General features: G+C 38.1%; 1 protein-coding gene across 1 annotated transcript in view; it reads right to left on the reverse strand.

Moving 5' to 3' along the window:
- Window positions 1-3,119: 3,119 nt before the first annotated feature.
- The window catches only part of prkcaa (protein kinase C, alpha, a), a 124,538-nt gene continuing 112,490 nt past the window's right edge, over window positions 3,120-15,167 (reverse strand). Inside the window, exon 17 of the mRNA XM_086033249.1 lies at window positions 3,120-8,071. Within this exon, the coding sequence (XP_085889375.1) occupies window positions 7,907-8,071 (165 nt within the window). The 3' untranslated portion in view covers window positions 3,120-7,906. The remainder of the gene's footprint in view (window positions 8,072-15,167) is intronic.

Here is a 15,167-nt window from a genome sequence, read left to right on the forward strand (position 1 = left end):
GGCTGAGAATATAATTCATAAATATATTTTATGATATCAAATAAAATGCTGGAGGGGCTTAACTGGGACTACACATATTTCTGACGGGGCTATAAACTAACATCGCTGCTTTTTTCATGTATCAGATGCACATTCACACATTTTGCTGGATTATACATATATAATTCTGAATCTAATGTAGTGATTGACTATGTGCTATTGTGGCCTACTAAATGCCCATGTTTGTCAAGGGTGATTAAATAATGCAGAACAGATATACACCAAGCCTAGCTACTGATTTGCAATCAAGATTACATTGCAGCATGTTGTCACGTGGACTCAAACATAACCTGTGCATATATCACTCTGATTCAGAACGTAGAATCTCAGAACAGAACAGAACAGAACATATGGGCCTTCTTTGAAGAGCATCTGGACATTCGCAGGATGACTAACACATTGTGTTCTCCAATGACGAGATGAAAGATGGATGCGTGAAGATCACGTCATCTCTCAGGCGAACCCTCGGTGCCCTCACAGTGACGACTCACACACTTGCCATTTTGTAGTACTCCCTTTCATCTTTAATTTGGCCCTCTTCTCTGACAGCCAAATATCAAAGTCACATAGACCATCTGGATTCCCATGGGCAGAAATGAACATGAAATATGAACTTTCTCATGCAGCATACTCTAGGCAGTCATAGTCACATATTTATTTTTGTAAGATTAAATACTGAACCACTATATAATCATCTGCAAAAATCATCCTAAAATATTCAACACCTTTCTGTATTGTAAAATGACAGATACAGTATGTTTATCATTGTGGTTGTATTTTGCAGTGGTTACGGAACTGCACTGCATCACCCTGAGAGCTGTTTTTAACATCAACGGAAATTGAAATAATCTGCAGCAAGGTCACTCTCTTGCATTATATAACATGATAACATTTTTTCATGTAAAATGTCATTGAACGCTTTTGCGCTCACCTGTAACAATGATAAGAGGATACGGCGAACACCGTATATGAATATGCAGATGATCACATTTCCTCCTTTTTGCCACCACTGTTAGCTTCAGTCAGCAGCATTACCAGAGAGAGGGCAGACACACTCTGCCCACTCAAACAAAACTGGATGCAGTTCTGATGAATGGGATATAAAAAAAAAATCAAAATCAAATCAACTTTTGTTCAGCCCAAATCACAACAACAGTTATTTCAATTAAGGAGAAAACAAAACAACGAAAGAAAAGAAAAGAAATACAGGCCTGTAGAGTTAATGCTTTGGATACTCACCCTAGTTGCAGCAAATGAAACTATGTATGTATGGCAAGATGTTTTGAAGGGAATCTCTGTAGTGATTGAAATAAAAGTGTTGTATGATGTGTCAAATGTCGGGATAAAGTGTGGTTCGGTTGGGATGCTAAACATCATGTGGGATTAGAGGAACTTTATTGCTCTGATTCAACATGCTGGCCATTGTTGAGCCCTTGAAAATCTAAGAGAGAGAGAGAGAGAGAGAGAGCTAGAGAGAGAGAGAGAGAGAGAGATTTTAACCTGTATGCATAAAAAAAAAAATAGTGTTGCATTTCCGAAATGATTCAGTCATTTCGTAAATGCAACACTAGTTTTTTGCTGCTGCAAAGTACATAAAATATTGTTTCTTCATGTAACGCATTCATGAAATTAAAACCAAATCGGCGCTCCATGGTGGACGTCATGTATTTTATTCATAAATGCAGAGTGGGACAACCCCTCTGAGAAAGCAAGTGAATGAATTATAATAATCAACATCTTAAAAAATATATCAAAAACATCCCCGTCACGATTGTGGTTTGTCATCCACAACGCTCTGGCCACATTGGAGCGGTCCCAGATGGATACTGTGGAGAAACTCCTTTGAGTGATTCATACATCAGGTTAAGCAGAAAGAGGAAAGAGACACGCTCTGAAGCCGCAGGTTGCAGAATCCTAATTTAGAGTCTTCACTTAACCTCAGAAACATGTTTTTGGATCATGGGAGAAAACCAGAGTACCTGGAGAGCGCATGCAAATTCCACACAGGAAGGCCAGATTCAGTCGGACTCAAACCCCCAACCTCAGAACTGTAAGGTGGACGTGTCGTGTCGCCTCTTTAAGCATTCTCTTGCACAATCAGCATCTGTTCTGCTCAATCAGAACGGCTCTCCTAACAAAACCGTATGGCTGTGTACCAGCTCCAGATGTGTGCATATGTCCATGGTTATGCAGTATACGTAGTGGCACAATGGCAGAAAGCAAGTGGAGTGAAAAGCATAGGTGGTAAACTCAAGCTCACACCAGCTGGGCCTACACATGCCACGGGGCTCCACTCTAATCGGGTGGCATCCATCGCACGTGAAAAAGATGAGGTAAGCGGGAAAAAGTCGACTGATGCAAAAGTTATTTTTCGCCACATGTTATGGGGTCACTATGTTGGTTTTACATGGACAAGTCAGATTTGATGTATGCATCTACTGTATATCAAATGCATAACTTTTCATCTTGATTTATGAATTTGAAGTCAATATTCACTTAGATTAGAAATTAAATAATTAAATACAACTATTCATATATATATATATATATATATATATATATATATATATATATATATATATATATATATATATATGTCTGTCTCTCTCTCTCTCTCTCTCGGCAGAGAGATATGTGTATATGTATACGGCTCACCGTGAAAATAGACGATTACATAGATGGAATTAAAAATGGGCTTCCAACTATGCTTAGTCCAACTATACTAAGTTTCCCATCTATCGTCTGGAAAAGGGCATCCGTCATAGGCGGATAGGGCAACCGGTCCGTCACAGAGGCAGAATGCCCAGCTCTGCTGCTCGGTAAAGAGTTTTGTGATTGATTAATTCTTTGAAGCATTAATATTAACTTGTACAATTGCAATGCCTTGATTTTAGTGTGTTCGGTACACAGTCGTAGCCTTTTAGCCTTTATCACACACACACATAATGTATATACTGTATATTAAATTGTTCAAGAAGTGAATCTTTATTGATTGGCAGCTGTGCCTTAGTGCCGATGACATTTTTTGAATGCACTCACACAGTAAAAAGAGATCAAACAAAAACTGCTCTGCCAAAGTATGAACCTCAGTTTCCTTTTTTTATTTGCATTATCATACATTAGGTACAAATGACACAATCAGTTACAAGGTAGGTTGCTCAGTCGTTTTAAAGGTTTCAGGTTGCCAAGGAAAGAGACCAAACATTTGCAAAATACAAGGTAATCCTTCATGTATTGACTACGTAGGCATCTACTGGAAGTAGTTTAGTACAAGGGCAGTAAGAGATTGTGTGATGAGTTTGGCAATAAGGCATTATTACTGCCGTAATTCAAAAAGATGACACGTGCTTCACTTCTCTTAACTGGCACTGACTAACTTCTATGAGGAGACAACAGGATTTATCTAAAGCCTTGTCACGTATCTACAGTAACGGAGCAGTAGTGTCAGGAAGAAAACAAACCATTCACTCATACTTTGCAATTAAGATGTCTTCATTATATGCAACCACAATTCATGACATGACCAAAAAAAAAAAAAGACTCAAATGTAAACAATGTAAAACACCAACATACGCATGACTCTTAAACTTTTTTTCTGGGATTTAGAACAGAGAGAAAAAATGGACTTGTGGACAATTTACATGCGGTGTGTGTATACACGTGTCAATTAAAGACATCAAAAGACTCTTAACAGGTGTGGATAAGGTGATGGATTAAGTAGGCCCAGGCACTGAGGAGGGAGGATAAGATACAAGATTTATACACATATACTACGTTCTTGCATTTTTTTGCAGTAATTTGTCAGTTCCCCTGCCACCTATTGACATGCATTCATTATTGTCCAATCAATGAAATGCATTTGGATCCATATTCCAATGTGAAATCCAATAAAAATCATGTTTTCTTTGTTACGCAAACCTGAGAGCAGACACATATAGTTCTCTTTGCCCAGTCACTCTAAAAACAGTTGGGTTAAAAATTTTGGGTCATTAATGGACCAATCCACAACTTGGGTCAATTTGACTCAACTTTCGTGGTAGTTTTCTGCAAAAACAACCCCAAAAATGGGTAGTTTTGTTCAAAACAACCCCCAAAAATGGGCTGCTTTGTACAAAACAATGCAAGAAAGTGGGTCAAATTGATCCAATTTGTGTATCCAATGATAAACATACTGTATTTATGACCCAAAATTGTGTTATTTTTAACCCAACTATTTTCAATTTGCAGGTTAATGTAAGAGTCACAAAGTATGCAATGGCTCAAATTCTGTCTTTCAATAAGTTTGTGCTTTCCGTTTTCATATTTGTGATTGGCATTGCGTCTCGGTTGAACGTATTAACGAGGTTATGGGAAATAAGAGGACCAACATTATACATTTCGGAACAAGTGTGACTTATTGTCTATTAAAGGTCAATAGCAATTCTTATTACTTTTCAGTATATGATGTCACACCATTCATTAAAAATGCTAAAGCAGCAAAACTCAATTTGACATCGGTCAACTTAATGCTTATTTATGGCCAACATGGCCACTGCAGTTGTCACTGAATGCCATGCGATTGAGTTTGAATTTGAACGGAAGAACGTTGCAGATAGCCGTAGGAAAGTAAAGAAAACATGTCAAATTGGGACAGGCGCACATGCAGGGACAGTTTGGATTCTTTGTGGCATGCTCACATTAACTGTCATTTTCACTAGTTTGCCTTTTCTGTGAAGAAAGCAGACAGGGAAGCAAGTCACAAGGCCGTGCTAGTGAATTGAGCCAACTCGGAAAAGGTACAACATACAGTAGTTGTTACGTAGATTATGTATGGCAGGAGAGGTAAACATAAAAACTACAGGGTCTGGCATATTTGTTTGGCACGGGAAAGATGATTTTCTATATGCTGTATATCAGATATGTCACATATTGCAGGAAAGAAAATTCTGATGTGTGTATATATGTTCTATAAAACATTCCCACATTGGCTGAAGAATCTGGAGATATTAACTGACAATGGCCACAAAAGCATAACTAAGAATAAACACAACATTTTAAGATTATAAACCCCATTAATGAGACATTATCAAGTGAGTGGTCCCACTGGTCTATAGCGAGAGAGCAAGCAGTGTTAAAGGAGCACTAAGAATCACAATATTTAAGTGTATGTCACTACCAAATCTTGTAGGTGGATTTGTTAAAAAATAACAAAGCCACAAAATCATGAGATTGTGACCTAAAAGGGTGTCAAAAACATTTAGTCGCAAATTTAGAACACGCATGAGCTCTGAATATCTGAAAAGCCCCACAAATATGCAAACGTTGCACTCAAAATATCGAAAATAAGCAAATACGAATGTGTTTATTTTTACCCTAAAAATGATCATGGTCAGCTGTTTCCATACAATTGTATTTTGTTGCTAAAAGAAAAATATTCATGTTGCCAAACATCTAACAATGCAACTGTACGGAACGACCGGTATTCAACAACAAAGTGTTAATAAATGCACCCCTTTTTAAAATGGATATATTCCACAAAAATGGCAATAAAATGCAATCATTTACTATGATGAGGATGATTTTCAGTAAAAAAAAAAAAAAAAAAAAAAAAAAAAAATAGAAGTAATTATTATTTCAGTGCATTTTCCCCTTAATAAATGCAACTAAATTCTCATGACAACATCTTCTGCTGGTTTAAGATAAGAACTCTTGGCCAATGGGGAAATGTGCTGCTGAAAGTCACAAGCCCCTAAAAAGTATTAAAAGAGCAACTATATTATTCAAATCCTACACACATACTATAAATACTGACCATGAAGATGTAGAGTGAAGCTGATGCACAGGCACATCCTGTTACTATGGTAACTTCTAGCTGATTGAAACTGTTGCAAGTCTTTAGAACGGAGCTTGGATTTTGAGGGGAGTATCACTTTCCGGATCAATTGAGTATTACATTTAAGTGGCATGCTGCATTTAATGACTCACATGCATGAGCGACGATGCTACCACGTGCTTGCTCGTCCAACACAACTTCAAATCAAACGACAATAAACAGCGTTCATCCAGTCAACCAAAATGAGCAACTGGCAATGTTACTTCCGCTCTGGTGAAAAGATGTTACGCTGCTAAGCTGCAGTTTCTCATCTGTAGATCCTCTCAACAATGTAAGAAAAGCACATGTAGGTGTTGGTATAAAAATTTGCTAGACTCTTGAAATACCTCATGATTATTATTTACAAAGGCGTTATACACTGATTTAGATGCATTCTTATTTCTAATGACAAAGAAGATGAGGGTGATAGAAACATTTATAATTTCGGAACAAAAACCAGATGAACGTTATTCTACTTTTGACGTAAATCGAATGAAGGATTGTTTTCTAACAGACAACATAATGCATTCGAAATACAACTGAAACACAGCATCTTAATTATTACTGCTGTATTCAGGAAATCTAAGATCTTGTACTGTATACAGTATATAGATGACACACTGATGTTATTTTCTAAAAACAGCAAGTTAATGAGAATTTCACACCTGTTAGCGGGCTTTGTGCGCATGAATGATTTACAGGCAGCTGGAGACACACTGTAAACTTTTACTAATCATTTTAAAGCACAGGTGTCAAACTCAAGGCCCGAGGGCCAGATCCGGCCCGCGACATCATTTTATGTGGCCCGCGAAGGCAAATCATGTGTGTTGACTTGACATGTTTCTTTCAAATTGTCTTCACTTTTAACACTACATGAGATATTGAGAACATTTGTTACCAATTCCTCCTTCAAAATATCTTGAAAACTAGCTGAACAAACTATTTATTGGCTTCTGATTTCAAAAGTAGTTTCCATCAATTTGTTGTGTATACTTGATAACATAAACCAATCACACATTTGCATGACAAAAACGAGTTTGACACCCCTGTTTTAAAGGTACATACAAAATATCAATGTGTCTATTGAGTTTAAGTCAAACGGTTGCTAAATGTGTTCAAAGAATTATAATAATTAAAAAAAAAAAAAAATGTTTCGTAGGGCTTTGTAATTTGGAACTAGTCCTAGCAAAAATCAACAGCTCTTTCTTTGTCAGGCTCCATTGCATGTTGTATTAAAATCGGACTTCATTTTTGCTACCGCCGGCGATTGAGACAATCACGAATCCAATGACAGTAAAATCTTACAGACGCAAATAAATTAAACAGGCAAAAAGCTGTAAACATGATACAGGAACATTGAATCACAGGGTGCCTTTTCAATGCCTGCACCAGCTCTCCCCTTCATATTTGGCTACGATAGCTTTACTTGCCAAGGCAGGAGGTACCTTCAGGCTGTTCTTAATTCTTCATTAAAAACTAAATCGGGAGCCACCAACTATGTGTGTGTGTGTGTGTGCGTGTGTGTGTGGGGGCAAGAATGCTTCCTAAATAAGACATACAGTACATGCACCTACAGATTAAATCCATGCTTTGAACGCTCCTTTGAAATGATCTTGCTTCTATAATACACAGCCGCAAAATAATGTGTTCCGTTACTTACATCATACACTGGCATTGATAAACACTGTTATTTCTCAGTGCGTCCAGTTTTGGAGTAAACTTTCAATAAAAAGGACATCATTGTCAACAATACATGCTCATTAGTAAACTAAAAGAAATGACTTCTTGGCGGCAAAGTCTAAATCAAGCCTAATCTAGACTGCAAAATATACCATAGAAAACAAATAAGCATGCCGAACAATCCCGCTTGTGATTAGAAACGATACATCAAGTTTTGTAATGTCAAGTGGTGGTCGTATGTTAGGTTGTTGCTTTGTATTAGTGGATGGCAGTGAGTAGAGAAGATCCTTGACGGATGAGGACGGAGGGATTGGGCGAGAGGTTTGGCCATCCTTCTCATGTGCCGCTGTTGAGCGACGGGTGTACAAACTGTGGGTTTATGAAGGAGAAGCCCGCAAACTCGGCCTGGTCGATGTTGGCGATCACCAGCTCGTCAGGGGGTGTGAGCTGAGGCTGCGTGCGCGTGAAGAACTTGTCAAAGTTCTCAGCTCCTTTGCCACACTGTATTGACAGTAGAAATACACACACAGAAGAGATACACTTAAAAGAAGGTAGAGAATTGAGAACCAAGTTTGCAACATTTTCACCAAAATAGAAAACTGCTTCCGCGAGAGAAAAGAAAAAAAAAAGAGTAGAAATAATGAAACTTTACGTATGTGGAATATGGACATCGGGTATTTGTATTGGAATGGGGCATCTAAAGCTGGAACGGAAACGGAGCCGACCTTTTTCTTTTTTCTTTTTAAAAGGGTTCCCTTTTTTTTTTTTTTTTTTTTTAAAGGTCTCCCTATTCCTATTTCAAAAAATGTGTGTCCAAACAAAGACACTGAAACACTAGTATATATGCCAGGGCTGAGGTGGAACTATAACACTCCCAGAGGGAGTTTGAATCAAAGTAATTAACCTCTAAGCTTCACAGCCGAACTCGAAACTAGCATCCTTCTAATTAATGATTGATTTCAAGAGGTTTTTAGTCTGTTTAACCTTTTTAAAGTTATCCGAAAACAAGATGCAGTGCCCCTTATTGAATTAATTAATTAAATAAATAATTGAGCCATTATCACTACACGGTGTTAGCGCATGATCATGCGAGAAATGGAAATACTGCATCAACATCTCACGAAAGGGGAATATTTGCTAAAGACACGGTGAAGTAACGGCAGCATTTTCTAATTTAGAAACTCTGGGACCCAGTTTAAAAAATGATCATATTTGGGCTTCCAAAATGCCAAAGTTGCTGTTTATTTTGTGAGAGGCAATTAGTGCATGGTGTACTTGATAGATTGGAAGATAGATAGAGAGGTAGAGGGATAGAGATAGAGATAGATAGATAAAGAGATAGATAGATAGATAATAGATAGATAGATAAATAGATAGATAGATAGATAGATAGATAGATAGATAGATGGATAGATGGATAGATGGATAGATGGATAGATAAATAGATAGATAGATAGATAGATAGATAGATAGATAGATAGATAGATAGATAGATAGATAGATAGATAGATAATGTACATCTGTTTTATTGTAACATTGGGAGAAAAATCACATGAGCTGTCACAAAGATTTTTGAAAAAACATAAATGTCCTATAGACATTTTAAAAACGTTTAAAAAAATCAAGCACTTCGAATACTTGAGAATGCTTTTTCCGATCTAATCCAAACTGCTTTGAAATACCGTCATAATATATTGTGTTCGAACAGTACAATATATTGCAATTTAGTTGACGTTGAACTAGACAGGGTGCACATTGCTAGAAGCATGCAACCATTTCCCACTCAAATCTGGAGCTAACGGGCACAAAATGTACCAAAATGAAGTAGGTTGAGGCAATCCTTTCGTCTGAATATTCTGTGTCCAGTGACATGTAAAAATGGAAAATAACACACCTGACTATAAACATCACATTACATGCTCCAGATCTCATTCACATCAATGGCAGTGGAGCGTTGACCAAATCAGCATTGGCACAGCTGCAGAACACTTTCAAACAAACAAGGTTCATTCAATGTGAGCTTTAGCTTCGCATTAACAAGGCACACATGTGACCTACAGCTAAAATTGATTACTAAGCATGGCAGTTTTTTTGCAGGTTCACCGGCTTCGTCACACCTTCCAAAAACATGCCTGTTAATAAGTTCATTTCAGACTCTAAATTGTCCTTTGGCGTGAATGTTGGGGCAGGCTCCAGCTCACCCGCGACCCTAATGAAGAAAAGCACCATAGGTAATCAATGTATGGATTTGCCATTTTCAGTCTGATGCGCACATGGAATGGGGCCTGTTGTGAGTGTGACAAAAAATAGTGCAGTACAATTTTCACATCAGCTCATAATGCTGTATATGTATGTAGCTAATACATAATGCTCATTTGTATATTGCGCTTAAGTATTTATTCCTTTTTGATTTGGTTTGGTACGGCGCATTTCCTGAGCGAAGAAGATACGAGAGAGAGAGAGAGAGGGGTGAATTAGAGCGAGGCTGTTCACGTCTGAATAAAGACGCAACAAAACAAAACACTGGCCTGCCGCGTCGGTTGTCTTTAGCAAGGAAGACGCCAGAAGAAATACATGAAGTCAAACCTATATTGTAACCCGCCATACGATGTCAAGGAAGAACATCTTTTAAGGGTTACACTCTACCAACAACGCACACTACGACTACCGGGGCAGGTGGACTCAGCCGTGCATGTGTCAGCCGAACAATTCATCCTCATCGTCAATATTATGAAGCAGATGTAACGCCTCCTCTACTCTAAAGCTTTTTTTTAAATATACATGTATAGATCATGGTGACCAGCAGCCTTTATCAATGCAGCCCCCGGTTGCTATGGAAACCTTAATCACACGATGAAAAAAATCTAAAGCCGGTTGGATTAGCGCCGAAAATAATGCGCTAAACTGACACCCCTAGTAATTACTTTAAAGAAAAAACACAATTGCTCATCTGTCTGTGACTCTCAAAAAAGACTTAGAAGATTCTGTATTTAATTGCTAGATGTCACAGTTTTTCATAAACGGATAGGTGAATGTACTCCGTACATTGTGTATAAATTAAACATAGTAGTTATACATAATTCATAGAAGCCTCTCAAGTTGAATACACTAAATATAAAAAAATTATGTTTTGTCAGTGTCATATTGTTTTCGAACCCAAGATTCCAATTTAGTGATTTTAAAAATGGGTGATAAAAATTGACTAAAAGTAAAGCTACTAGAAGTAGATAATAATGAGGAACTATGTAGATAATGATAGATGAGCATGAGTGTCTCCTGGCCTAATTGGTGGTCTAATTTTTCTCTTAAATAAGTTCAACTTGCTTGTGGGATGTCCCTGGCTGCCCTTATGTGTCTAACTGTGTTTTTCTTCCTTTCCCGATTAATTAAGATCTGAGCCTTGTCCAGAGCGAGCTGTTATTTAGGTCAAGAGAGATTCATCACGTGTGCTTGGCCATGTAGGGCTACTTCTAACTTTGTTCTGCCATGTTTTGGCCTGGACGCAAACCTGCTGGGAGCAGAAGCCTCTTGGCTGCCCATGACTTCTCATGCAACCCACACCATCATCTCCTCACATTAAGCATCTGTCAAGTCAAAGCGGCTTCCACAAAAGAACCAACTACAGCAACTGCACACGCTGAAGACATCTTAAGTGGTTAGAATAAACTGAACAACTAGAGACATGCTACATACTAACCAGGGGTGTAACGGTACACTCGGGTGTATTAATATGTTTCGGTATGGCATGTTCGGTTCGGTCCACTTATTAGCGCGGGTTTACGCACGGGCGCTACTGACTGTTGCACGCGGGAGAGTAGCGTAGTGGCACAAAAGAGAGAGCCAGAAAAGAGCCAGAGCTCGAAGGTCCCCCCGTACACTGCGGTCTCCTGTTTGGGAACATTCTGGCTTTCCTGTTAAAATCGCCAATGGGGAAAGGTACGTGGAGGAGTCAAAAGTTGTGTGCCGACTTTACTTCATGAGATGGGCGGCTATGTTGAAGATACTGTAGCACGTCTAACATGCACGGCATCATTCGACTGTGAATGTTTCTTAGACGAGGGAGCAAAAACGTCAAACTTAAATACCGAGATTTATCATATTGTAGCGTCTACCAGGAACACGCCGTCAGATGTAGTTCATAAAAAGAGTTTTAATATAGTTAGCAATAATTGTAACTGTTATTGGATGTATGTATATATATATATATATATATATATATATATATTGTAATGACAACTTGTCTAACTTGAATACTTAGATGTGTCATAGTCATAGGCTGTTGCGGCTGCTCAGTGTCTTAATAATTTACAAAATTAAGAGATCTTTATTGTTAGTGTATTTTTTATTCTGGTGTAATTCCTTGGAATATCAGACGAATGGTTCGCTTTTATTTATTTATTTTTTTTAAAATGTACCATTTACTTGTCATCTTTTCAAAATAAATATATCTAAAAAAAAAATGTTGTTTTTTTTTGTACCAAAAATAAATCGATTTTCCAAAAAAACGAATCGAACCGAAATGTGATTTAGCGTACCGTTACAAACCTAATACTAACACATCACCACCACCTTGGTTACCTCTGCCAAAGAGGTATTTTTTGGTTGTGTGTGTCCTTATAATATTTGGGGGGGGGGGGGGGGGGGTTGTATATGACTGTCAGCCTTATGTGTCAGTATGCATTACCACCGCCCATAGTACTTGAGTGGAACAATATCTCCTCTAACCCAGCAGTTTTTTGATTGTTCTTATTTGTTAATTAACCCATTAAGCCCGGGAGCGCATAACCGCGTTTCTACCACTAGAGCCGGGAGCACCGTTGCGTCTTTCTACCTTTAAAGCCGGGAGAGCGAATACGTCTGTGTCTATTTTAAATCCAATTCTCCGTCTCTTAGCCAATTTAATGCATTAGAATATACACGTAACGGTGTCGCGAGACTGCAGAGGATGTGGCGGAATTTTTTAGAGTCGCAGGCTAATGGCGGACACCATAGATCACCGGGAGCTCTGAAATAAGTAACGTTAGTGATATACAGACGACGAGCTTGTGGACTTTGAACCAGTGGAACCAGTCGAACGTGATATGATATGGTTTGTATACAATGACGATATTGATGTGTTTGTAACAGAATAGAGGATGGTAATTACCACTCGATTTTTTTTTTTTAACTTAAAATAGTGCTTCTCTTGCACTGACACATTTTTACATCTTCGATTGAAACAGTAAATAATAATAAACTGCCTGTGTGAAAGCCACATGTCCAAACTCTGTTTCTATCTGCTACAGGGGCTGAGATATGAATTATTTTGGAGGTTTTCAATTTCTGGGAAAACCTCAGACCTTGGGTTTTGGGGAAGTGTTGAGCCAGGTGCTTTAGGCCTTAATGGGTTAAAACATACAAAACAAAACTTTTGTTTTCTTATAGAAGAATGGTATTGCAACATTTCACAAATACTATGAGACACCAAACACACAGAAATTAATATAATGGAAGAAAATGGACGGATATAAATCATGATATCGATATCCCCCCAAGGCTGAATCCACTTGAAAATTTATAATCTGGCAATACTAATGAGCATTGGCGGAGACAATGCATTCTAATACGTGTCTCTCTAGCTGCTTAAAGATTACACATGCACAGAAGAATGATTATGAACTGTATGCAAATGAGACATGGTTTATCATGGTCACTTCCAATGGTTGGACTGGCAGCTGTGAGCAGTTTTCAAACTCATGATTAACTGGCCTCCACTCACTGACCTACATTCCTTGACTACATTTGTGTTCATGCTAGCGTCAATTGTGTATGAATGTGCACAAGTGTGTACAGAAATGCTTTTTCTGCTGTGCAGCAACACACTTCGCTGTCTGTCATTCTTTTTTAATTGACAAAAGCAAACAGGTGCATACAAAGAAACAGTGTCAGCCTTGTTCAAAAACGATATTTTTACTGGCAGGTGACATTCACTCTAAGACACACAAATACATAAGAACAAACATTTGTGTTGTTGTGTATGAACGTGGTGACTCATGCACAGCAGAAACCTGATGGGTAATGCTAGTGTCCTTCATCTGTCGTCTTCAATCCATCACCGACTACCCTTCGCTCAAGAGAGGCAGCACATTTCTCACTTTGACCTCTAATGATCATCTTGGCTTTTTTTTTTTTTAACTCCACGATTGACAAATGAACAGACATTTTCAATAGCACCTGCTTGATGCTACTGAATATTTTGAAACATGTTTACAGCTGTTCTTCTGATCATTCTATGGCATACATTTCGATTACTTTTGATGTATTTTACCAACAGCACTGTGGTAACTCCAAATTGCCAGCAAGATAAGATGCATCTTTAAAATGAAGATGGCATTGGCTAGTAAACAACTCAGGAAAAATGACTCCAGTGGCAAAAGGAAACTTGTCACAGGAAGTTTAGTTTGTTTAATTTGGAAGTGCTGGGTTTGTGAATCCACCTATGTGTTTATTGTTTTGGGAACATATCCTCTCTTAATGACTAAGACGCCGCCTGTTTGCAGTTTTTGTGCTCAGGCAAACGCATTATTTAATACCAAAAGTGTTACTTTGTGGCCATCTTGTTGCCAAGGACATATGTTGAAGTAAGTTGAGGAGCATCGTGTGATGCTTTGTCACCTTCTTGCAACGTCCATAAGCAATTGTAAACACAAAAACAAACAAAATGTTTTGCCATTCACGTCAGGGCTTAGTCCCTACCCCCCACGAACAGCAAGAAAATGCTGTACTTTATTTAGTTAGTTTCTGGTCAACATTCAGCTTGTTCCATCAGGGGTTACTGCAGTGAAACATGGATTGTTGATCGTGCACGATTTGTTTGGCACAGTTTTCATACCTACCTTATGCAACCTACCTATTTTATTATCATTTTCATCTGGGCCTAGAATCTAACCCACGATAGCTGAATGAAAGGCAGCCACATGTACCACTACACCAGGTTCTAACTGAAAAGGTTACTAAAGTTACTTTTTTCCCTTTTTTTTAAAAGCTGAATTTTCTTTGGTCAAAATGTTTCATTTTCAAGCGAGATGCTGGCTTCCGATTAAGAACATGCATCTTAGACGAACATATTTATTGTAAAGGACTATGGACTTTGCTAAATTTTCTGTAATATCAGACCTTTCTTTTTTGACTTCCTGTCTTACTTTGAAGGAATACGGAAGGGGATAACGGCTGATTAACCAGTGAATTGATTGACCGGTGAAGTGCATATCGAGCCAATTATGAAGAGGTAAAACAGATTCACAAATGACAAAATTAACAGTATAAAGATACTTAGCCCGGTTGAAAGTAGCAACGAGGTGAATATTTGACTTGACTTGACTATATTTGTGATTAGAATGTGCGTTTAATTAATCGCACTTTACATGTATGGACATAAGTTATGGCGTCATGTTTGTTTTATTTTCTAGCTCTTACCCTGTAAGAGTTACGAGCCAAAATGAATTAAAACGGAAACTTCAGACCACCAGTAAAACTTCATTATTTCAACCGACGCTACATTAATTTTATTGTCAGTTAGAAACAAGATCAGAGAGGTAGAGGGTGCAAAATAACGGCC

The sequence above is a fragment of the Filicampus tigris genome, chromosome 6 (assembly GCF_054856515.1).
Source record: "Filicampus tigris isolate MCC_2025a chromosome 6, RoL_Ftig_1.0, whole genome shotgun sequence".
In the NCBI taxonomy this organism is placed as follows: domain Eukaryota; kingdom Metazoa; phylum Chordata; class Actinopteri; order Syngnathiformes; family Syngnathidae; genus Filicampus; species Filicampus tigris.